Below are 25,601 nucleotides of genomic sequence, written 5' to 3' on the forward strand. Positions count from 1 at the left end.
GAACTTGAGAACAAAGTGTCTTTATTAATCCTGTAGTAGAAAGGAACAATTTCATCAAACATTGAACAGACACAACAAGGTGTCTTTCTTATTCTTATGGTAGAAATTTCAAAACATTTAGTAGACACAACGACATACTCAACGATAAGAGACATAATATAAAACGTGCTCTTCTGAGTTCTGGCATAGTGCTCAGGACACGCCAAACAATACAACAAGTTCCAAGGACAAACATCACGACCATTAAAATTAAAAAAAAAAAAAAAAATAGCAATTCTGGCTGGTTGAGCTACAGCCTACAGGTCACCATTACTCTAGTCCAAACCACTCCACGACAAGCTTGTAAACCTTCTTCTGGTCAGGAAGAGACTTGGTGACACTCTCCTTCAGCAGGCACCTCTTGGTCCATTCAATGATCTTGGGACACTCTGCCTCCATGCTCAATTTCCCCAATGTCTCATACACATAAAACCAGCTGTAGAATGTGATGAGAGCAATGTCGACCAACCCAAATGTTTCACCCCCAAAGTAAGGCTTCTCACCAAGCTCTCCCTCCAATGTCTTATATATTTCCAAGAAATCCTTCTTTGCTGCCTCCTGCTCTTCTCCTTTAGTGGAAAATAAATTCTTTCCAACTGCATACACCTGCGTTTTGCACTCGCATTACATTAAAATTATAAGCCTCCGTAGAGTATAAATTGTCTTCAATTCCCAACAATGCATAAAGAAAAACTCAAGTCCGAAACATGGACTGAACAGTACTTGAGCTGCTACTATTTTTTGGGATTAGTTTCTTTGGTTTGAAAAATAAAATAAAATAACATCAGCAGAAAAAGAAAAGAAAAAGAAATTGAAAAGACGTGCTACCTTTTGATCAACGAAATCAGCCCAGAACCTGGCGTGAGCCCTCTGGTAAGGATCAGAAGGAAGCAACGGAGACTTGTCGTTCCAGACCTCGTCTATGTACTGAACAATGATGAGGGATTCACAGACCGGTTTACCGTTGTGGATGAGAACCGGGATCTGCTTGTGAACCGGGTTCATCTTGAGAAGCAGCTCGCTCTTGTTCCTCAAGTCGTCGTCCTTGTACTCGTATTCGATCCCCTTCTCAGCCAGAGCGATCCTGACCCTCATCCCAAACACGCTGGGCCAGAAATCCAGCAGAACCACCTCGTCCGCCATTGACTCAAAAAGATTGAAGCAACTTGGGAAGCAAAGAAAAGTGGGATAAAGTAGCTATATATAGCTCAGAATGCGAAGGAGGGTTGTGTAGGGCTTTTACTTATGATGTATGAATTGAATGGGTTTGCAATGAAGGTGGGTTGGACGTGTTTTCTATGGATTTTCTTTCCAAAGGGCGGCTTTTTGATGGTGTCATCTTTCTACGTCGTTCCGTAAGCTATGACGCAGTCCAGATTGGGGTTTTAATGCTTTTTCTTTTCTTTTGTGGGCAAGTAGAAAAAAGAATCTCGACTAACGTGGCCCCAGCCGGCAGTCAGCGTGTTAACTTGGCTTTGGTTTTGGAAGACATCCATCCAATTGTATTCTTGGGTTCATTTGTATCTATAAAAGCAGAGGACTCTGCTATACATATGTTTGTAAGAGTATGTACATATTTGACATGAAAATAAAAATTATGTACATATTTGTAACATTTTTCCTTAAAAGAATTGTTAATCGCAAGCTTAACAAGCTTATATATACACAACCGTAAAAAATGAATTATCAAAAGATAGATTAAAATAAAGTAGCGATAGAAAACAACTCAAACTCAAAGCCCGATAGACTAAAAAGAAGTAGCGAAAGAAAACAACTCAAACTCAAAGCCTTAATACACTTAAAAAAAAAATAATAATAATAAAAAAATAAAAAAAAAAACTCAAAATTAAAATCCTAATACACCCAAATCAAAGAGAAATTTTGACATAAGAAAAATCTCTCTTCTTCTCACTTTCTTAGGTCACTCGGAAATTGATGTATAAACAAAATGAAACCAAGAACTCATACCCTTGGCAACATTCTACATTTGCAGGCACCTTTTAGCCCATTTACTCTCGTCCAAGCCACTCCAAGACACTCTCATATACCTTCTTCTGGTCAGGAAGAGATTTGGCGACACTCTCTTTCTGCAGGCACCTTTTAACCCATTCAATAATCTTGGGGCACTCTGCCTCCATACTGAATTTCCCAAAAGTCTCATACACATAGAACCAGCTGTAGAATGTGATGAGAGAAATGTCGACAAACCCAAATGTTTCACCCCCGAAGTAGGGCTTCTTGCCAAGCTCTCCTTCCAATGTCTTAAAGCTTTCAAAGAAATCCTTCTTTGCTGCCTCCTGCTCTTCTCCTTTTCTCGTCCATACCCTCCTCGAAGCATCGTACACCTGCATTTTGCACTCACATTTATTTATTTCCAGCAGTTCTAATTGGATTTATTAATTTTATTTTCATACATTTTTGGGATAGGCATAATAAAAGTCTGTGTTTGGGATAAATGGTAATTTGCCTATACGTATGATGCTTATTGAATTTTTTTGTATGGAATTGATAAATACAGCATAGTTTAATTATTAGCATGATACCCATTTTTTAAAGAAATCTGCGAATCTAACCATGATTAACATGGTATGAGAAAAACAAAAAAAAAACAAAATTGCGAGACTTTTCAACCTTCTTATCAACAAAATCAGCCCAGAATCTGGCGTGAGCTCTCTGGCAAGGATCAGATGGCAGCAACGGAGACTTGTCGTTCCAGACCTCGTCTATGTACTGAACGATGATAAGGGATTCACATACCGGTTTACCGTTGTGGATGAGAACCGGGATCTTCTTGTGAACCGGGTTCATCTTGAGAAGCAGCTCGCTCTTGTTCCTCAGGTCCTCCTCTTTGTGCTGGTACTTGATCCCCTTCTCAGCCAGCGCGATCCTCACCCTCATCCCAAACATGCTGGACCAGAAATCCAGCAGAACAATCTCGTCCGCCATTTTTCAGTCACACACCTGAACGAAAGATCAAAGCAAAGCAAGTATATATGCGGAGGTGGGTTTTTGTGTGTAGGTCGCTTGCGGCTTTTATAGACCTGAAATTATAAAAAAGGTTGCCGCATTAATTTCGAAGGTAATAAGGTAATTACGTTGCTGTAGTAAATGTATGTCTGTGTCGGTTTTGCCTTCTTCCTAAATCTAGTTCCTTCCGGAGTCCGCACGATGTCATTGCTTCCGTCATGCGTAAACCCATGAAAAAAGATAATTATTATATATTATTCTAGGATAAACTTACCAGTGCCTTCTAGCTTCTCCCTACGGTTTCTCTCTTCCTATTTTGCACCCTTCAAATACTACAACGACCATGCCACATATCAACTTTAAAGATAAAAGTGTGATACTTATCTAAGTATATAGCATTATCATATAAGTACGGCATGGGACAACAAAGCCATAAAAAAATATGTAGATAATAGGAGTATTTCTTTGAAGTGTGTTTGGTGGCAAAAAACCTATTTGGGTGGTTCATCCAACAAGAAGGTCCCACATTTCACATGGCATAGACTAATTTGACTTTCCTCTTTAGTCGCTAGAATGGTTGTAACAACACTTAGTGGCTCGAAAGTGGCCCCACATATTCATGGGCATAAAAGTGGTTCGACCATCCTCTTTAACCCACTAGAATGGTTGTGACCATCCTTAATGGCCCGAAAGTGATCAACCCTGAGAAGCTCCGAGTGTAGCAGATGGCGGGTTGATAGAGTAATCCTTGATCATAATTTTTGGTTTGAGTTTTTCGCCAAATATGAAAATTGTTTGCTCTAGTTTTTGTTTGTTTGTTTTTTTGTTTTTTGTTTTTTTTTTCAATCTTAGTACTGCATTGTTTTCCTAAGTACCAATACTTATGATTGATGGAAATGTACATTGGACCTATACATTACTTTTTATACCATATTTATTTATTTCTAGTAGTTTTATAAATTGTACTACCGCCTTATGCACAGACCAAAAATAAGTGCTGGAATTTTTTGCCATCGATTTTTTTTTTTTTTTTCAGTTTTCTTGGTGCTTTATGGCAAGTCGGAATAGGTAGATTTATTTATTTATTTACTTATTTTTTGTGTTACAACTTCTATAAAATTTCAATCATATCATCGAAGACAATAACATTAGCCAAGAGTAAAGAGACTTGGTTAAATCATCCATGATGGTGGTTCAGTGGTTCAAAAAAATTTTCAAAAAAATTAGACATGTACTAAAGCATAGATTCGAGTTTTACAATAAAAAATCACTCACACATGAGTTAGGCTACCATTATCATAGCCAAGTAAAGTAGTCATAGGCCTATAGTTGATCGGTGCTCATAAAATGCTAGTAAATACCTTATCAATATTTTATTCAACCACAAATTTTCATGGGTATAAAGGTTATTAATTTCACTCTTTTTGTCATTTGATTTAACTCCAAATCTTAAAATAGATATGTTAAATTGAGAATTTTTAAACATTAATAAAATAATTATAAATGTTATGAAAGTTGGAGAGTTAAAAAGTAAAGTTTTATTATTATTATTTTTTTTAAAAAAAAAAAAAAGAAGAAAAAAGCGTAGCCGAGATATTATTTCGGACATGCTGAAAGAACTTGAGAACAAAGCATCTTTATTAATCTTTAGTAGAAAGGAACAATTTCATCAAACATTGAACAGACACAACAAAGTGTCTTTCTTATTCCAATTTCATCAAACATTTAGCAGACACATCGACGTACTCAACGATAATTAAGAGACACCAAACGACAATCCAACAAGTTCAAAGGACAACCATTAAAAAAACATGCAATTCTGGCCGGCTGAGCTACAGCCTACAGGTCACCATTACTCTAGTCCCACTCCACGAAAGCCTTGTAAACCTTCTTCTGGTCAGGAAGAGACTTGGCAACACTTTCCTTCAACAGGCACCTCTTAGCCCATTCAATGATTTTGGGAAACTCTGCCTCCATGCTCAATTTTCCCAATGTCTCATACACGTAGAACCAGCTGTAGAATGTGATGAGAGCAATGTCGATCAACCCAAATATTTCACCCCCAAAGTAAGGCTTGTCACCAAGCTCTCCCTCCAATGTCTTATATATTTCTAAGAAATCCTTCTTTGCTGCCTCCCAACCTTCTCCTTTTGTGGAAAATAAATTCTTTCCAACCACATACACCTGCGTTTTGTACTCGCATTACATTAAAATTACAAGCCTCCGTAGAGTATAAATTGTCGTCAATTCCCAACAATCCATAAAGAAAAACTCAAGTCCGAAACATGGACTCAACACTAGAGCTGCTACTATTTTTTGAGATTAGTTTCTTTCTTTGGTTTGCAAAAACAAATATAATATGGTAAAGTCCACGTACCCCTTAAACTACCACTTAATTGACAATGTCCCTCCAAACTTTCAATTGTGACAATGTCTCCTCCAAACTATCAAAACATTGTCAATGTCCCAAGACTAGCAATAAGACAAAAATGTCCTTATAGATTTCTCAATAAGACAAAAATACCCCTATAAATTCAAAAAAAAAAAAAATGATTTTTTTAAAAATAATATTTTTTAAAAAAACAATTTTTTTAAAACAAAAAATTTTAATTTTTTTTTTAAACGGAAATTTTTATTAAAGAAAGAGAACTATTTTTTTATTTAGTTTTAAAAAACAAAAAAAATTCATTTTATTAAACGAAAATTTTATTTTTTTAAACGTAAATTTTTATTTAAATAAATTATAAAACAAAAAAAAAAACAAAAAAAACGAAAATTTTCAATTTTAATATACAAAAAAATCGAAATTTTTTTAATTTTTTTCTTATAAAATTGATTAAAAAAAAAAAAATTGGCCAACGTTTAGATTTTTTTTTTTTTTAAGGGTAATTTTGTTATTGAGGAACATTGACAATTTTTGATAGTTTAGGAGGAACATTGTCACAATTGAAAGTTTGGGAGAACATTGTCAATTGAGGGAGTTATGTAAACTTTCCCCAAAATAGTATCAGCAGCAGAAAAAGAAAAGAAAAGAAATTGCAGACTTTTCTACCTTCTGATCAGCGAAATCAGCCCAGAACCTGGCGTGAGCCCTCTGGTAAGGATCAGAGGGAAGCAACGGAGACTTGTCGTTCCAGACCTCGTCTATGTACTGAACAATGATGAGGGATTCACAGACCGGTTTACCGTTGTGGATGAGAACCGGGATCTTCTTGTGAACCGGGTTCATCTTGAGAAGCAGCTCGCTCTTGTTCCTCCAGTCTTCATCCTTGCACTCGAATTCGATCCCCTTCTCAGCCAGAGCGATCCTGACCCTCATCGCAAACAGGCTGGCCCAGAAATCCAACAGAACCACCTTGTCCGCCATTGTCTCAAAAAGATTGAAGCAACTTGGGAAGCAAAGAAAAGTAGGATACAGTAGCTAGCTCAGAATGCGAAGGAGGGTTGTGTAAAGCTTTTACTTATAATGTATGAATTGAATGGTTTGCAATGAAGGTGGGTTGGACGTTGTTTTTTATGGATTTTCTTTCCTAAAGGGCGGCTTCTTGATGGTGTCTGTCATCTTTCTACGTCGTTCCATAAGCTATGACGCTGTCCAGATTGGGGTTTTAATGCTTTTGTTCTTTTGTGGGCAAGTAGACAAAAAATCTCGACTAAATTGATTACAAACGTGGACCTAGCCGGCAGTCAGCGTGTTAACTTGGCTTTGGTTTTGGAATTTCAAGCGGACTTGGAGTCCCTGTAGTAGCCGACATCCATCCAATTGTATTCTTGGGTTGATTTGTATCTATAAAAGCAGAGGACTCTGCTATATATACATATATTTGTGTACATATCTGTAACATTTTTCTTTAAAAGAATTCCAAAATTTATGTGATTCCACTTAATAAGCTTATATATACACAACCGAAAAAAAAAAAAAAAAAAAAAAAATTATCAAAAAATAGATTAAAAAAAGTAGCGAGAGAAAACAACTCAAACTCAAACTCAAAGCCTCGATACAGTTAAAAAATAAAAAAAATAAAAAAATAAAAAATAAAAACACTCAAAATTAAAATCCTAATTCACTAAAATCAAAGAGAAATTTTGACATAAGAAAAATCTCTCAACTTCTCACTTTATTGGGTCACTCGGAAATTGATGTATAAACAAAATGAAACCAAAAACTCATACCCTTGGCAATATTCTCCATTTGCAGGCACCTTTTAGCCTATTTACTCTAGTCCATACCACTCCAAGACACTCTCATAAACCTTCTTCTGGTCAGGAAGAGATTTGGCGACACTCTCCTTCTGCAAACACTTTTTAGCCCATTCAATAATCTTGGGGCATTCTTCTTCCATGCTGAATTTTCCAAAAATCTCATACACATAGAACCAGCTGTAGAATGTGATGAGAGAAATGTCAACAAACCCAAATGTTTCACCCCCGAAGTAAGGCTTCTCGCCAAGCTCTCCCTCCAATGTCTTAAAGCTTTCAAAGAAATCCTTCCTTGCTTCCTCTTGCTCTTCTCCTTTTCTCGTCCATACCCTCCTCGAAGCATCGTACACCTGCATTTTGCACTCACATTTATTCATTTCAAGCAGTTCTAATTGGATTTATTAATTTTATTTTCATACATTTTTGGGATAGGCATAATAAAAGTCAGTGTTTGGGATAAATGGCAATTTGCCTACACGTATGATGCTTATTGAATCTTTTGTATGGAATTGATAAATACTACATTGTTTAATTATTAGCATGATACCTGTTGGGTCATGGATCAGCTGAGTTGGGCCCGAGAAAATAAATTTGTCAGCCCATCCCAATAGCTCGGTTATTTTTTACTGTTCACCATGTTTATACTTGGCAATTTTAGGCTCACCTGAGTCCAATGGACAACGCTCAGTTATAAGATTCGGTAAACCGAACCTTACACGAATATGACTTCCCGAGAAACATTCTCGGTCTATTAGATATATCTAAATAAATATCTTATTTACTGTTCCTCAATATATTGTTTACACGTGGACACTCGGTAAGTCCACAACGCGAGATGAACAGGTACAACCCGATGCCTATAAAAGGAGGGTTCCCTCTCATTATTTCGATAACTTCTTTTTCCCTCCAAAACTGAATATCTTACATATCTTTTATCTCATCTATAATCTTCAAGGTTATTTTTCTCTCAAACACTGTGACTAACTTAGACATCGGAGCTATTCCCTGCAGGACAACACCGACAGCTTTGATCATTTTTCTTTGTTTTCATACCCAGTTGATACCTCAATTATTAGGCCATCCACAGGGCCCATTCCACATCATCATTCGAAAAACTGCTCAAACAGTTTAGCGCCGTCTGTGGGAACCTTGATTTTTATCGGTTCTTACTAATCTCAAAATTCCGATATGGTGAACACACCCCCGCATTCTGGTGCTCCACATTCCATTCCTGTTACACATCCATGTCCTGTTCCAAATGTTCTGCCTGATGTTCCTGGAACTTTGCAAAACCCAAACACTCAGACAGCCTTGTTAGAAAGTTTTATGAAGAGAATAGCCGAGTCGATGGAAGCCATGAAGAAACAAAATGAAGAGATTGTCTCTAAATTAACCCCTAGAGGAAACTTGACCCACGGTGAAAGAGAAGAAGAAGTATTTCGGGCACCACCATCACCAACCCGACAGCAATCTATCCGTCATGACGCTGGAAGTTCAATACGTGGGAGCCATACTACTGCCAAAACCGGGAAAGACTCCTGTCGAGAAAAATCTTGTAATAAGGTGCATCTTGGTGGCAAATCTCATCAAGGCGAGACTAGTTATGCAAAATCTCGTCACAGTCGCTCCCCCCAAAGTTGTTCTCATCGGATAAACCCTGAAGGGGTTGTGATAAATAAAGATATTCTAGATCTTCAAAAAAAATATGAGAAAATGGCCTTCTTGATTGAGCATGGTGAAGATCAATCCACGGCCAAAGATCTTATGCAGCACACCAATTTGCCTTTTACTGATCGGGTTATGAAATTTCCTCTGCCTGGAAAGTTCAAGGTTCCTCGAATTGGCGAGTATGATGGAGATGGAGATCCATCCGACCATATGGAAAGCTTCCGAGCTCACATCATCCTTCATGAAACTCCAGACGAGATCGCTTGCTGAGCCTTCCCTTTGACTTTCAAGGGAGTTGCTAAAAAATGGTTTGGAAGTTTGAGTCCTAAATCTGTTGATAGTTTCGAGTACCTTGGGCAGCAGTTCTTAGGACAATTCCTTGCCGTTTGAAGAAGAAAGAAGAATCCAGCATATCTGCTATCCCTCGTACAAGGAAAAGATGAGTCCTTAAAAAATTTTTTGCTACGGTTCAATCAAGAGAAACTGATAGTAGAAAGTCCAGATGAACAGACTGTTCTTTCAACATTAATGCACAGTATAAAGACTGAAAAGCCTTTGATGGCTGAATTAGCTCGGAAACCGAAAACAGGAACTCTTCGGCAGTTCAACAACAAAGCTGAAGAGTTCATCAATCAAGAAGAAACTATCTCAACTTTGTTGAAGTCCAAAGCCGCTGAGAGTAAGCCCGTCTCTGACACCGTTACAATTTGCCTAATACAATTTCATTTGTTTGGTAAAAGGGTTGGTGTTGGCCCAAACACTATTCATCACCATTTTTAAAAAAAATCAACATAAAAACATTCTAACTTTTTCACTTTTTATATCAAATTATTTACTTTTTATTCTTATTCAAATAAAAAAATCACTACAAAACAAAATTTTTTCACTTTTCTATACCACTTTTTCATTTTTTTTATACCAAACATTCTAACTTTTTTTCACATCAATTTACATCAACTACAGTGTCTAAGTCAACTCATTTGTCAAACACCACCTTAAAGACCTGAAATTATAAAAAAAGTTGTCGCATTTCGAAGGTAATTACGTAGTTGTAGTAAATGTGTGTCTCTGTCGGTTTTGCCTTCTTCCTAAATCTAGTACCTTCCGGAGTCCGCACGATGTCATTGCTTCCGTCATGTGTTTATCACTTATTTCAAAGCGTAACCCATGAAAAAAGATAATTATTATATATTATTCTAGGATAAACTTACCAGTGCCTTCTAGCTTCTCCCTATGGTTTTTCTCTTCCTATTTTCCAATTTAGAAATTAATTTGCACCCTTCAAATACTACAAAGACCATGCCACATATAAACTTTAAAGATAAAAGTGTGATACTTATCTAGCATATAGCATTATCATACAAATAAGGCATAGGATCGACACTTTTTTTTTGAGCTACTCATTCAAATTGGGACAACAAAGCCATAAAAATATATGTAGATAATAGGAGTACTTCTTTGAAGTGTGTTTGGGGGCTAAAAACCCATTTGTGTGGTTCACCCAATAAGAAGGACCCACGTTCCACATGGTATAGGCTAATTTGACCTTCGTCTTTAGTCGCTAGAATGGTTGTAACAACATTTAGTGGCTCGAAAGTGGCCCCACATACCCATGGGCATAAAAGTGGTTCGACCATCCTCTTTAACCCGCTAGAATGGTCGTAACCATCCTTAATGGCCCAAAAGTGATCAACCCTGAAAAGCTCCAAGGGTAGTAGATGGCGGGTTAATAGAGTAATCCTTGATCATAATTTTCGGTTTGAGTTTTTTGCTGAATATGAAAATTGTTTGCTCTAGTTTTTGTTGTTTTTCTTTCTTTTTTTTTTCTTTTTTTTTTGTTCTTTTCAATCTTAGTATTGCATTGTTTTCGGAAGAACCAATGCTTATGATTGATGGAAATGTACATTGGGCCTATACATTACTTTTTATACCATATTTATTTATTTATAATAATTTTATAAATTGTACTACCGCCTAATGCACAGGCAAAAAATAAGTGTTGGATTTTTTTTTTTTTTTTTTCAGTTTTCTTGGTGCTTTATGGCAAGTCGGAATACGTAGATTTATTTATTTATTACTTATTTTTTTGTGCTACAACTTGTATAAAATTTCAATTATATCATTGAAGACAATGACATTAGCCAAGTGTAAAGAGACTTGGTTAAACAACCCATGGCGGTGGTTTAGTGATTCAAAAAAATTTTCAAACAAATTGGACATGTATTAAAGCATAGATTTGACTTTTACAATGAAGAGTCACTCACACATGGATTAGGCTACCATTATCATAGCCAAGTAAAGTAGCCATGGGCCTATAGTTGATCGGTGCTCATAAAACGCTAGTAAATACCTTATCAATATTTTATTCAACCACAAATTTTTAAGGGTATAAAGGTCATTAACTTCACTCTTTTTGTCATTTGATTTAATTCCAAATCTTAACATAAATATGCTAAATTGAAAATTTTTAAACATTAATAAAATAATTATAAATGTTATGAAAGTTGAAGAGTTAAAAAGTAAAGTTTTATTATTATTATTTAAAAAGAAAAAAAAAAAAAAAGAAAAAAGCGTAGCCGAACATGCAGAAAGAACTTGAGAACAAAGTGTGTTTCTTAATCCTATAGTAGAAAGGAACAATTTCATCAAACATTGAACAGACACAACGAAGTGTCTTTCTTATTCCAATTTCATCAAACATTTAGCAGACACAACGACGTACTCAACGATAATTAAGAGACACCAAACAATCCAACAAGTTCAAAGGACAACCATTAAAAAAACATACAATTCTGGCCGGCTGAGCTACAGTTACCATTACTCTACTCCAAACCACTCCACGAAAGCCTTGTAAACCTTCTTCTGGTCAGGAAGAGACTTGGCAACACTCTCCTTCAACAAGCACCTCTTAGCCCATTCAATGATCTTGGGGCACTCTGCCGCCATGCTCAATTTTCCCAATGTTTCATACACATAGAACCAACTGTAGAATGGGACGAGAGCAATGTCGACCAACCCAAATATTTCACCTCCAAAGTAAGGCTTGTCACCAAGCTCTCCCTCCAATGTCTTATATATTTCCAAGAAATCCTTCTTTGCTGCCTCCTGATCTTCTCCTTTTTTGGAAAATAAATTCTTTCCAACCGCATACACCTGCGTTTTGCACTCGCAGTACATTAAAATTACAAGCCTCCTTAGAGTATAAATTGTCTTCAATTCCCAACAATCCATAAAGAAAAACTCAAGTCCGAAACATGGACTCAACACTTGAGCTGCTACTATTTTTTGGGATTAATTTCTTTCTTTGGTTTGAAAAAACAAATATAATAACATCAGCAGAAAAAGAAAAGAAAAGAAATTGCAGAGACTTTTCTACCTTCTGATCAACGAAATCAGCCCAGAACCTGGCGTGAGCCCTCTGGTAAGGATCAGAGGGAAGCAACGGAGACTTGTCGTTCCAGACCTCGTCTATGTACTGAACAATGATGAGGGATTCACAGACCGGTTTACCGTTGTGGATGAGAACCGGGATCTTCTTGTGAACCGGGTTCATCTTGAGAAGCAGCTCGCTCTTGTTCCTCAAGTCTTCGTCCTTGTACTCGAATTCGATCCCCTTCTCAGCCAGAGCGATCCTGACCCTCATCCCAAACAGGCTGGCCCAGAAATCCAACAGAACCACCTCGTCCGCCATTGTCTCAAAAAGATTGAAGCAACTTGGGAAGCAAAGAAAAGTAGGATAAAGTAGCTAGCTCAGAATGCGAAGGAGGGTTGTGTAGGGCGTTTACTTATAATGCATGAATTGAATGGTTTGCAATGAAGGTGGGTTGGGCGTTGTTTTTTATGGATTTTCTTTCCTAAATGGCGGCTTCTTGGTGGTGTCTGTCATCTTTCTACGTCGTTCCATAAGCTATGACGCAGTCCAGATTGGGGTTTTAATGCTTTTGTTCTTTTGTGGGCAAGTAAAAAAAAGAATCTCGACTAACGTGGCCCCAGCCGGCAGTCAGCGTGTTAACTTGGCTAAGGTTTTGGAAGACATCCATCCAATTGTATTCTTGGGTTGATTTGTATCTATAAAAGCAGAGGACTCTGCTATACATATATTTGTAACATTTTTCTTTAAAAGAATTCCAAAATTTATGTGATTCAGCTTAATAAACTTATATATACACAACCGAAAGAAAAAAATATATAAAATAAAAATTATCAAAAAATAGATTAAAAAAAAAAGTTGTGAGAGAAAACAACTCAAACTCAAAGCCCTGATGCACTTAAAAAAAAAAAAATAATAATAATAATAATAATAATAAAAGCTCTCAAAATTAAAATCCTAATACACTCAAATCAAAGAGAAATTTTGACATAAGAAAAATCTCTCTAATTCTCACTTTCTTGGGTCACTCGGAAATTGATGTATAAACAAAATGAAACCAAGAACTCATACCCTTGGCAACATTCTCCATTTGCAAGCACCTTTTAGCCCATTTACTCTAGTCCATGCCACTTCAAGACACTCTCATATACCTTCTTCTGGTCAGGAAGAGACTTGGTGACACTCTCCTTCTGCAGGCACCTTTTAGCCCATTCAATAATCTTTGGGCACTCTGCCTTCATACTGAATTTCTCAAAAGTCTCATACACAGAACCAGCTATAGAATGTGATAAGAGAAATGTCGACAAACCCAAATGTTTCACCCCCGAAGTAAGGCTTCTCGCCAAGCTCTCCCTCCAATGTCTTAAAGCTTTCAAAGAAATCCTTCTTTGCTTCCTCCTGCTCTTCTCCTTTTCTCGTCCATACCCTCCTCGAAGCATCGTACACCTGCATTTTGCACTCACATTTATTTATTTCAAGCAGTTTTACTATTAAATTATTTGTTGATGCACAGTTTTTCGGGATGATGACATGGCACGCCTTTAGGTGGTGCGATGAGCTTTGGTAGTATTCCAGACTACACACAAAAGAGAACAGATAGGATTAGAGACCCCCGGTGGTGTCCCGGCGGGGGAACTCCGATGCCTAAGTCAGAAACTGAGGAAAGAGTGTTTAAGCAATCCCAGTTTTTAAAGTCCAGATTGCACGTACCTTTCATAGAAATCGAGAGTTGTATTTCTAGGCATGTAGTGGAGTTTGCCTCCCGTATATCTTGGGACCCTTATCCCTGAATATCTGGTTTGCAGTTATTCTGTTAAGGGATGAGTCTTGGGATGAGATTGCATATCGCCGTTAGATGTATATTGCCTTTTGAATTTAAATTGCCTCTCATCCCGCTTGTATAGGGATTGTTTGTTAAAGGCACCTTTCAAATGTAGGATAATGTTTAATTGAAATGAATTTGAACCTTTGGATATCTGTAACTCTATAATGGCAACTTCACCCTTGGTCTTCTGACTTGTTCCCATTTGGTGTACCGTCTCGGATCCGACGTCCGACTCCTATTCGAGAAACGGTCTCGGAGTCAGATACCGAGACTGTTTCGGTTTACGAGACCTTCTCGGTAAAAGCTATTCTGAGTCCTTACCAAATTTTCCGTTTGATGGAGATCGGGTTTGGGGTCTATTGGGTTTAAATAGCGGATTCATGACCCAACAGTTACCCCCCAATTTCCTGATTTGGTAAGATCACGGAAATTTTTGCTTAGAAATGGATCAGCGTTCAAGAACTATGCTTGGAGAAAAATCCGAGACCTTGGCATCAGGAAATTTGGATTTTGAATTTTGGCGGGATATCCTGAAATTAGTTTTTGCCGAGACGGTTGACCTGACCGAGAGCGCATCGGTCGCTCCACGTGTCGTTGTCGGGACGGGTGCACATTTAATAGCCAGCTGTCAGTCGTTTTACGGAATTTACAGGGGCGCTTTCCCTGCCTCATTTATTGTGCGAATTCGGCGAAGGCTTTCACCCTTGTGAGGCTTCATAAAACCCAATTTTCTAGGGTTTTTCTTTTATTCGTATCGAATTTCCGTCCTGCTTGTTCTTCTTTGATCCGTTTCTCCTTTTTGCGATATTTTTCCTCCTCTACTCTGTTTCGACCATGTCTCAAGGAGAAGGTTCAGGATCCGACGGCGGTTTAGGAAAGACTTACCCAGCCTTGTGGAAGCCTGATCTGACCTCAGCCGATGAGCGGCGTGTTAGATTGGACTGCTACATTCCCAAATCAGTGAAACTCCGTTTTGACGACGAGAGGTAGGGCGCCATCGTGGATGCTGGGAGCCACGAGGTCTGCCTTTACGAAGAAATGTTTCGGGCAGGCCTCAAGCTTCCCTTTCCCAGAGTCATTCGTGAGCTCCTTAGCCATTTGAACCTGGCCCCCCACCAGTTGGTTCCTAATGGCTGGAGGATGTTCTTTGCTTGTGCAGTTGTTTGGCCCATGGCCCTTGGAGAAGGAAAGAACCTGACCGTTCCGGAGTTTCTGTAGGTATACCGACTCCAGAAGAACCCCAACAGCGATGGACTTTACAACTTCCAATCGAGGCGGGGATGAATTTTCGTTATGGACAAGACCTTCACCAGTAATCACAACTGGAAAAACAAATATTTCTTCGCTCAGGGGCAATGGGAATTCGCTCCTGGAGAGAAAGCGAAGGGGCCTCGAGTGCCTCGGGAGACGACTACCCCCAACCTGGGCTTACATAAGAGTTGGTGTTTGTCGGAGGAGGAGACAGCCCGAGTCAGCAGGGTTCTATCCTGGGTTCAGAATAATGAGTCTGAAATGACCTTCAGGCAACTGGTAACGACCAACGCGTTGAATCGCTGTCTTTACAACAGAGAAGACATAGGTGGGTCTCGGAAGAGACCATCTCGTCCCGCTGTCTGCTTGGCTGCTCTGACAACCAACACTCGAGGTGCTACCCCTCGTAAGCCTATACTGGATAAGGGCAAAAAGAAGGTAGACGAGTCTAGGGTAGAACAAACCCTACACTTGGTCGATGAGCCCGAGGAATGCGAAGCTCCTCCGATAAAGAAGAAGAGACTAATAAAGGTCCAAGGCCCTATTGTTGAATCCAAAAAGGGGAAGTCCCTTTTTGCTGATCTTCTGGCCGCTCGGAGGAAGGCGAACCCTGAGCCTGACGTGGCCCCTGTATCCGCCTATCAGAACATTCTTGCTAACCATCCGATTGCTGCCACTCCTTTGACGGCAACCCCTTTAAATCCCCCTGGAGTTGCTGCTACTACCGTTATTCCTGTGGAATTGGTGTCACCGGCTCATTCGGGTCCCAACATTAAACACCTTTTAGTTGATCCGTTTTCGAACAGCTCTGTAGGGATGGATGCGGAAGAGAACAGACCGCATGTCGAGGAAGAAGTAAGGCCTCGGGTGATGTCCCCGATAGCCGAGCAGCGAACTCAGGTTCCGGCTCCTGCTCCCGAGGCTTCGTCTCGGGCTCCGACTCCGGCACCTGAGACAGAGGTCGGTTCTGGTTCCGAAGCTTTAGGCCATTCCCTGGTGAAGCCTAGGAATGTAGAATGGACTGTGGGAGAACCCTTGTCTCGGCTTGGCGGGCAATTACTGGGGAACCCGTTCCAAGCTTTAGTGGAGCTGATTCCTCAAGAAAGCTTAACAGGGGAACGAGATATTTCTGCTAGGGGTATGGCAGAATCCATGTTATTCAACCAACTGTGTGTAAGTATTACTCTTCATAAAGCTTTTTCTTTTACTTTAGTCATTTTTTACTTGATTAACTCTATCCATTGTAGGGAGTTTTGAAGTCAGCAATTTCGTACTGCTATTTAAGGAAGTCTATGGAGGAGTCTGCCTCAGAATCCGAGATCCTTTGGGGCAGGCTTGCATCTTCTAAGGCCGAGAATGCTAAGCTGAGAGATACATTGGCTCAGCAAGACAAAGAACTGCTCCTTCTTGGCCAACAGCAGTCAACGGCCCAGACATAGTTTGAACAAGCCGAGTCCAGGATCTCGGCTCTATCTTCTGATTTGCAGACCCTCCGTGCTGATCATTCAAAACTTCAAGAGGATCATTCCATCATGAAGGAGGACCTGCATCAACTAGAGGAGAAGCACAGAGAGATCCTGGAGCAGTTAAAGGCTTCTCAAGCGGAGAATGCTGGCCACAATATGAAAATTGAAGAAGTTACCAAAGGCCAAGCTGTTGCTGAGGAGCGACTTAAGTTCTTTCGAGGGAAGCTTGAAGACACGAAGCTACGACTTAAAGAGACCGAGGCTCGGTCTTCCAACTATCTGGAATAACTATCGTATGCTTCCTGGACTCGGGATAGTGCCTGGGCTGACGGAATCATTCTTGGCTTTGAGACCTTTCGGTCTTGGGCTAAGGATCCGGCTCGCACTATTGACCTTGATACAGTCCAACCTGAGACTATTCCTATTTCTGATAAGGCTTTGAAGCAGCTAATCAGTCTTGGGGCAGACTTGATGCCCGACGCTGAAGGGATTAACAGATTCGCTCATCAGCCTTTTTCGGGTTCCGAGGAGTCTTCAGGTGATGAAGGGACTGCTTCTGGTCATGGTGTAGAGACCCCCTGTGCCTTTAAGGCCCCTTCTGAAGATCCTAAAGGCTAAACCCCTTGATCCCTGTAAAAGTTTCTTTTCTTTTTTTGTAAATGAAGAATTTGGGATTCTAATGAAGTTTTGTTTATACTTCTCGGAATGGCTTAACTTTGTAAATAAATACTTACTCTTAGTGGATTACTTTTACTGAAGCTTTTTTCGAGTACACCTCTCATTTTTTTCTTAGGAGGATCTCTACTCTTGACAAGCTACTCATTCGGCTTTCTTTGAACACACCTTTGTTTTAAAGGTTTTACGTCCTTTACAAGCCATTTTGCGTAACCTTCTTTGGATACACTTTACTTGAAGTTTTTACATCCTTGACAGATTACTGTCTTTAACCTTCTTTGGACACACCTTGTTTGAAGGTTCTACGTCCTTTACTGGTTTTGTCTTAGGAAAGTTACCAATTCTCTTTTTTTTTAGAGACCTGTTGGTCGTTTATATCGAGGGTTGTTTTAACTTACCTTACTTTGGAATGTTAAAACATGATTGGAACTCTGGGAGATTCTTTTATTTAAAGAAGTAGTGAAAATTACAGGAAAAGTAAAAATCAAACAGAAATCAAATAAGAATCACCTTGCTGAAATAAGCTAGACAAAGTACTTTTTTAGGTGCTCGGCATTCCACGGCCTGGGGAGTGCTTTTCCTTCCATGTTCTCAAGGTAGTAAGCTCCTGCCCTTCTGCACGCAACCACTTTGTACGGTCCTTCCCAGTTTGGAGCTAACTTCCCTTCCATGGGGTCTCTGGTAGCGATGGTGGTCTTGCGCAAGACCAGGTCCCCAATCTTGAAACTTCTGTGCTTGACTCCTTTATTAAAATACCGAGTCCCTCTCTCCTAGTATGCCACCATAGTTACTCGGGCCTGGTCTCGCTTCTCTTGTAACAGGTCCAAGTGTAGTTTGAGCCCTTCATCGTTAGTTTCGGAATGGAAGGATTCGACTTGGTAACTTCCTAAGCCTACCTCGGCTGGGATGACTGCCTCGGTTCCAAAAGCCAAAGCGTATGGAGACTCTTCTGTGGGTATTCTCTTTGTGGTTCGATATGCCCATAAAACTTCTGGGAGATCATCTGCCCAGTCCCCCTTCCGATCTCCAAGTTTTTTCTTCAATATTTTGAAAATCATTTTGTTAGTCACTTCTACTTGTCCATTTGCCTGAGGATGGGCTGGAGACGTGTAGTACCCCAGATTTTTAAAGTCTTATTTTAGAGATATTAAATTGATGCTATGATTATATCAATATTCATATTAGGTAATGGCATTTACTTTGAGGTTGAGATATTTATTGATGATATTAGGTAATAATATTTATTCTTGAGGAATTTATTAGATCTTATGAATATCATTGGAATGAATATTGATTTGAGGTTATTATATCATGATGATGATTTTATTGGGAGATTTAAGAGAGATGATAATTGATGATTGATTGGTATAATTTGGAGTATGATTGTAATAATTGGTGATTGATTTTATGAGTAAGGAATTTGTGGGATTCAGATTATTAAGGGAAATTAGGTGAGAATAATATTTAATATTTTATTAGATCTGTTTTTAATATATTGGAGTGAAACCTAACTTTCACGCCTACTTTTTCCCATTTTTTCTTCACAGCAGCCCCACACCCACTTATTCTCATACTTTGAATTATTAACTGATGCTTGTTATTTTCTCTCTTCTCCCTTCAATCACGCTTATCCTTCCTTATTACCAATATTATATTTCTTTTATTCATTTTTCACCAACCCAGCCGAACAATGATCCCACTTTTTCTTTTTTTTATTCTTTTTTATTCAAACCTAAACTTTGAGTTGACACCTAAACTTCTTTCTTAATCCTTTTTATATTCTTATTTTATATTATTTTATTCTTATTATATATTTTATTCTTTCTTCTTTCTTTTCTCCCCCGACACTCTCACTCACCTACTCCCACTTTTTCTTTCTTATTACTATTTTATTCATATTATATATTTTATTCTTTCTTCTTTCTTTTCTCCTTGCCGACAAACTCTCACCCACTCCACCTTTTTCTTTCCTTTCTTCTTCTTTCTTCATTCCATCTTACTTTATTTCGTATATTTAATTCATCTCTCCTGCTCAACATATTGCTTCATCATAGAATTTACGTGAGTAAGAGAGGAGAGAAACCGAGAGTGAGATGGAATTTAAGACAGAGAGCTGAAGAGGAAGAAAGAGAGTTTAGGCGAGACAGAGAGAGAGAGAAAGTCAGTGAAGGGATTGTTATGGGTATGGACCAACTGCAGCAGAACGGGTTTCAAGTAATTACCTTTGATGATCCATTCATGTAATCCACTGTAAGTATTCTTACTTACTGAGTATGATATTGATATCCAATAATACGATTTTTGTGGTTTTATAACTTGTCTAGCATTTTGCTATATATGATTCAACAATGATTTATATTATCGGAAATCAATTGACTCACTACTTCACAGTTTTTGTAGTGTTTGCAGGAATGGAAAATCAAGGTAATTATGCAGTTGTGATTAGAGATTCATATTGAGATGTACAGAGATTCCAAGTTGGTTAAGTTTTGTCTAGAGTTTAGACTGTCGGATAGATTTGTATAAATGCCTTGTACGACATAGCTTTGGGTATTTTTGTATAAAGAAAAGTATTTTTAACAGTATTTATTTTTGTATTGATAATTACAGTTTTTCCGCTATATGAGATGAGATTGTTACAATAATGGTATCAGAGCCACCTAGTAACGCCAGGTCATGTGGTATTGAAGCACTGCATGACGTTTGATGAGGACGGGAGTTGTAACACCCCGGTCCCATATTGGGAAGATGAGAAGAAGCCCACATTGAGTGGGTAGTTTATAGAGATAGTCATGGGTGCTAAGTCTCACATTGCCTAGTTACTAGGTGAAACTGGGCTAGAAATATTGGGATGTTACAAATGGTATCAAAACATTATCCAGCCTGAGATGGTGGGAGTGTACACAAGTCTATGAGGGTCGCTAGTGGACACACGTTGGTGATGCCAAAAGTGGGTTATATTATAATGGTGTCAGATAAGACACAATGAAATGTATAAGGGCCAAAAGTTAAGGGCCGAGAATGAAGAAATTCCCTGAGGATTGCCAACGGTGACACTGGTGCCCAAGAAGAGTGCTTGTAGAGTCTCACATCGCCTGGGTATGGAATATGTTGTGATATTTATTTGTGAACAGATTGAATTTAAAATTTTTATAGTAACTTGAGTAAGTTATGGTTCAAGTATGATTTGTTTTTAATTTGGGTTGCTCAATTTGAAGATAGGTGGTAATTTATGGGCTTTAATTTCGAGGACGAAATTCTAATAAGGAGGGAAGATTGTAGCACCCCAGATTTTTAAAGTCTTATTTTAGAGATATTAAATTGATGCTATGATTATATTATTCATATTAGGTAATGGCATTTACTTTGAGGTTGAGATATTTATTGATGATATTAGGTAATAATATTTATTCTTGAGGAATTTATTAGATCTTATGAATATCATTGGAATGAATATTGATTTGAGGTTATTATATCATGATGATGATGATTTATTGGGAGATTTAAGAGATATGATAATTGATGATTGATTGGTATAATTTGGAGTATGATTATAATAATTTGGAGTATGATTGTAATAATTGGTGATTGATTTTATGAGTAAGGAATTTGTGGGATTCAGATTATTAAGGGAAATTAGGTGAGAATAATATTTAATATTTTATTAGATCTGTTTTTAATATATTGGAGTGAAACCTAACTTTCACGCCTACTTTTCCCCATTTTTTTCTTCACAGCAGCCCCACACCCACTTATTCTCATACTTTGAATTATTAACTGATGCTTGTTATTTTCTCTCTTCTCCCTTCAATCACGCTTATCCTTCCTTATTACCAATATTATATTTCTTTTATTCATTTTTCACCAACCCAGCCGAACAATGATCCCACTTTTTCTTTTTTTATTCTTTTTTATTCAAACCTAAACTTTGAGTTGACACCTAAACTTCTTTCTTAATCCTTTTTATATTCTTATTTTATATTATTTTATTCTTATTATATATTTTATTCTTTCTTCTTTCTTTTCTCCCCCGACACTCTCACTCACCTACTCCCACTTTTTCTTTCTTATTACTATTTTATTCATATTATATATTTTATTCTTTCTTCTTTCTTTTCTCCTTGCCGACAAACTCTCACCCACTCCACCTTTTTCTTTCCTTTCTTCTTCTTTCTTCATTCCATCTTACTTTATTTCGTATATTTAATCATCTCTCCTGCTCAACATATTGCTTCATCATAGAATTTACGTGAGTAAGAGAGGAGAGAAACCGAGAGTGAGATGGAATTTAAGACAGAGAGCTGAAGAGGAAGAAAGAGAGTTTAGGCGAGAGAGAGAGAGAGAGAAAGTCAGTGAAGGGATTGTTATGGGTATGGATCAACTGCAGCAGAACGGGTTTCAAGTAATTACCTTTGATGATCCATTCATGTAATCCACTGTAAGTATTCTTACTTACTGAGTATGATATTGATATCCAATAATACGGATTTTTGTGGTTTTATAACTTGTCTAACATTTTGCTATATATGATTCAACAATGATTTATATTGTCGGAAATCAATTGACTCACTACTTCACAGTTTTTTGTAGTGCTTGCAGGAATGGAAAATCAAGGTAATTATGCAGTTGTGATTAGAGATTCATATTGAGATGTGCAGAGATTTCAAGTTGGTTAAGTTTTGTCTAGAGTTTAGACTGTCGGATAGATTTGTATAAATGCCTTGTACGACATAGCTTTGGGTATTTTTGTATAAAGAAAAGTATTTTAACAGTATTTTTTTTGTATTGATAATTACAGTTTTTCCGCTTTATGAGATCAGATTGTTACAAGACGAGTAGTAGTTTCTAATATGGAGCTTCGCACACCATTCTCGGAATGATTCACAGTCAAACTGCTTCCCGTTATCAGTTACAAATGCATGAAGAATACCATAACGGCAGACAACATTCTTCCATAAGAACCTTTCAATGCTCTTGGCCGTAATGTTCACTAGAGCTTCTACTTCTGCCCATTTTGTGAAATAATCCACTGCCACAACCGCGAAACACACACCCCCTTTACTACGAGGTAATGGTCCTACTATATCTACCCACTATTGTGAGAAGGGCCATGGCGAGGATATTGAGCTCAAGTCTTATGGGGGTTGCTTAGCGATATTTGCGAAGCGTTGGCATTTGTCACAATTTCTTACCATTTGTACCGAGTCCCAACTCATATTCGGCCAGTAAAAACCGGCTTTGACTGTTTTATATGCCAATACTCTCACTCCCGAGTGGCTGCCGCAGATTCCTTCATGGATCTCGCGAAGTACATAATCTCCCTCTTCCTTGGAGATACATTTCAGTAGCGGTAGCATAAAGCCCCGTTTATACAGGACTCCATTAATTATGGTAAATCTGGCAGCCTTGATCTTGATTTGAGTTGCTGCTTTTTTATCTGACGGGAGAGTTCCTTGTTCCAAATATCCCCTTATGCTCCTTTGCCATTCCGCTACGGTCTCGGTAACTGAGACCGAGACCGTTTCGGGTATGGCAGGTCTCGGCAAAACCTGAATCGGTATCTTAGGTTCTTCAGCACCGCTAACCGCTGTTGATGCTTTTCGGGCCAGTTGGTCCGCCCTTTCATTCTCTTCACGTGGGATCTTCATAATACAGAATTTCTTAAAGGTATTCTGTAAATCCTGTACCTTCGACAGATATTGCTTCATTTTACTTCCTCTGGCTTCAAACTCTCCCCGGATGTGTCCAACAACCACCTGTGAGTCACTCCGTAGCTCAACAAAATTGGCTCCCATTTCTCGGGCTAAACCGAGTCCTGCCAGAACCGCTTCATACTCAGCTTCGTTGTTGGTGGTCTTGAACTCCAATCTTAGGGAACTACATAATTCCTCTCCATCTGGGGTGATTAAAATCACCCCAGCTCCACCATTCTTCCTTGTTGACGATCCATCTACATAGATTACCCATGTTTCATCTTTCTGCCAATCTGTGGTGGCAGGTAGATTAGTGAATTCCGCTAAGAAGTCGGCCAATACCTGCCCCTTGATACTACTCCGTGGGAGGAACTCAACATCAAATTCTCCAAGTTCGATTGCCCAGTTCGCTAATCTGCCAGACAGATCTAGCTTTCCGAGCACTTTCTTCAAGGGATATTCTGTCAAGACTCTGATAGTGTGAGCTTGGAAATACGGGCGTAGTTTTCTGGAAGCAATGATTAATGCAAATGCTAACTTCTCCATTTGAGGGTATCGCTCTTCTGCTCCCCTCAATACTCTGCTTACAAAGTAGACTGGTTTCTGAATACCGTCCTCTTCTCGGATAAGGGCCGCACTTATAGCCATTGGGGAAACAGCCAAGTATAAATACAAAGCTTCCCCGGGAACAGCTCTGCTTAACAAAGGTGTGTTGGTCAGATACTTTTTCAGCTGTTCAAAGGCTTCTTCACACTCTGCGGACCATTCAAATGCCTTTCTTAAGATTTTGAAGAAAGGTAAGCATTTGTCTGTGGACCGAGAGATGAATCGGTTTAATGCTGCAATTTTGCCAGTCAACTGCTGGAGTTGCTTCGTATTTTTGGGTGACTGCATATCTAACACTGCTTGGATCTTTTCGGGATTAGCTTCTATTCCTCGGTTTGACACCATATAACCGAGAAATTTTCCCGAGGCTACACCAAATGCACACTTTGCGGGATTCAACTTGATCCCATACTTCCTTAAAGTTTCAAAAGTCTCCTTCAAGTCGTCTATATGACCTTCTGGTAGCACGCTTTTGACCAACATGTCATCGACATATACCTCCATATTACTGCCGATTTGGTCTCGGAACATCTTATTGACCAGTCTCTGATACGTTGTTCCGGCGTTCTTGAGACCGAAAGGCATGACCCTGTAGCAATACAAGCCTCGGTCAGTGATGAATGCGGTCTTTTCTTGATCTTCTGGATGCATATAAATCTGGTTATAACCAGAAAAAGCGTCCATAAAGCTCAACAGGCCATATCCCGCTGTCGAGTCAACTAGCGCATCAATGCGTGGTAGAGGAAAGCTGTCCTTTGGGCACGCCTTATTGAGGTCTGTGAAGTCCACACACATCCTCCACTTCCCACTGGATTTTTTGACCAACACTACATTAGCCAACCAGTCGGGATAATAAACCTCCTCTATAAACCGAGCTTTAAGTAATTTCTCCACTTCCTAGGCGATAGCCATATTCCATTCTGGGGCAAACTTTCTTCTCTTCTGTCTTACTGACTTTATGTTTGGGTCCACATTAAGTTCGTGGACGATGTCATCGGGACTGATCCCCGGCATATCTTCATGAGTCCACGCAAACACCTCCATATTTTCCCAAAGAAAAGTTATGAGAGAGCCTCGGACTTTCGAGACGAGCTGCGTTCCTACTCTCACTACCTTTCCTTCTTCCAATTTCACTTCTTCCAAAGGCTCAGCAAGCTCCCCTTTGAGGGGAACTTTATTTCGGCCGTCCACCATGCCGATCGTCAGAGGGGATGGTTCTGACTTCTTCAAGGAAACGTTATAACACTTCCTTGCCGTAACTTGATCTCCTTTTACCACTCCTACTCCCTCCTCAATAGGAAACTTCATCATCAGATGGTAAGTGGAAGTTACAGCTTTCAACTTATTAAGGGATGGCCGACCAATGATTGCGTTGTATGCAGATGGCCGATCGATTACCAAGAAATCGACCATAGTAGTGGATTGCCTTGGGGCCATACCTACCGTAACTGGTAGGGAAATGAGTCCCATTGGCTGAACTTGTTCTCCTGCAAACCCTACCAGTGGTGAATCAAACGGTTGGATCCTGCTCCGTTCGACACCCATTTGCTTGAAGACCGGCCAATATAAAATGTCTGCTGAACTACCATTATCCACCAAGACTCGGTGGATTTTATGGTTGGCCACCGTTAGTGTAACAACTAACGCATCATCATGAGGAAATATTACCCCCCTTTCATCTTTTTCAGAAAAGTTTATAGTCATCCCCGTTTTCCTTGCTATCTTTAGAGGTCTTCCGATCGACAGTACTTTGTTATTAGCTTTTGTTCTCCTCGCATAAGCTTTCCTAGATGAGCTAGAAGTTCCTCCGCCAGCCAGTCCTCCCGAGATGGTGTGAATTT

At 39.0% G+C, this 25,601-nt stretch overlaps 5 protein-coding genes and 1 pseudogene across 5 annotated transcripts; all 6 read right to left on the reverse strand.

The window, feature by feature from the left end:
* LOC132171411 (probable glutathione S-transferase) lies at positions 1 to 1,629 on the reverse strand. The gene is made up of 2 exons (XM_059582719.1): positions 868 to 1,629; positions 1 to 645 (listed from the first exon to the last, which is right to left on the reverse strand). The coding sequence occupies exons 1-2, from the start codon at positions 1,180 to 1,182 to the stop codon at positions 310 to 312; spliced, it is 651 nt and encodes a 216-aa protein (XP_059438702.1). The 5' UTR covers positions 1,183 to 1,629; the 3' UTR covers positions 1 to 309.
* An 84-nt stretch (positions 1,630 to 1,713) lies between these two features.
* Positions 1,714 to 3,066, reverse strand: LOC132171410 (probable glutathione S-transferase). Its single transcript, XM_059582718.1, has 2 exons — positions 2,671 to 3,066; positions 1,714 to 2,384 (listed from the first exon to the last, which is right to left on the reverse strand). The coding sequence occupies exons 1-2, from the start codon at positions 2,983 to 2,985 to the stop codon at positions 2,049 to 2,051; spliced, it is 651 nt and encodes a 216-aa protein (XP_059438701.1). The 5' UTR covers positions 2,986 to 3,066; the 3' UTR covers positions 1,714 to 2,048.
* A 1,551-nt stretch (positions 3,067 to 4,617) lies between these two features.
* Positions 4,618 to 6,569, reverse strand: LOC132171412 (probable glutathione S-transferase). The gene is made up of 2 exons (XM_059582720.1): positions 6,059 to 6,569; positions 4,618 to 5,190 (listed from the first exon to the last, which is right to left on the reverse strand). The coding sequence occupies exons 1-2, from the start codon at positions 6,371 to 6,373 to the stop codon at positions 4,864 to 4,866; spliced, it is 642 nt and encodes a 213-aa protein (XP_059438703.1). The 5' UTR covers positions 6,374 to 6,569; the 3' UTR covers positions 4,618 to 4,863.
* A 651-nt stretch (positions 6,570 to 7,220) lies between these two features.
* LOC132169886 (probable glutathione S-transferase) lies at positions 7,221 to 7,600 on the reverse strand. The gene has a single exon (XM_059580834.1). It carries the CDS (start codon positions 7,581 to 7,583, stop codon positions 7,221 to 7,223), a length of 363 nt encoding a protein of 120 aa, XP_059436817.1. The 5' UTR covers positions 7,584 to 7,600.
* A 3,914-nt stretch (positions 7,601 to 11,514) lies between these two features.
* On the reverse strand, positions 11,515 to 12,718 carry LOC132171413 (probable glutathione S-transferase). The gene is made up of 2 exons (XM_059582721.1): positions 12,251 to 12,718; positions 11,515 to 12,027 (listed from the first exon to the last, which is right to left on the reverse strand). The coding sequence occupies exons 1-2, from the start codon at positions 12,563 to 12,565 to the stop codon at positions 11,692 to 11,694; spliced, it is 651 nt and encodes a 216-aa protein (XP_059438704.1). The 5' UTR covers positions 12,566 to 12,718; the 3' UTR covers positions 11,515 to 11,691.
* Positions 12,719 to 22,269: 9,551 nt separating this feature from the next.
* Positions 22,270 to 25,464, reverse strand: LOC132169887 (uncharacterized; annotated as a pseudogene).
* Positions 25,465 to 25,601: the final 137 nt, after the last annotated feature.

The sequence above is a fragment of the Corylus avellana genome, chromosome ca2, assembly GCF_901000735.1.
Source record: "Corylus avellana chromosome ca2, CavTom2PMs-1.0".
Classification (NCBI taxonomy): Eukaryota; Viridiplantae; Streptophyta; class Magnoliopsida; order Fagales; family Betulaceae; genus Corylus; species Corylus avellana.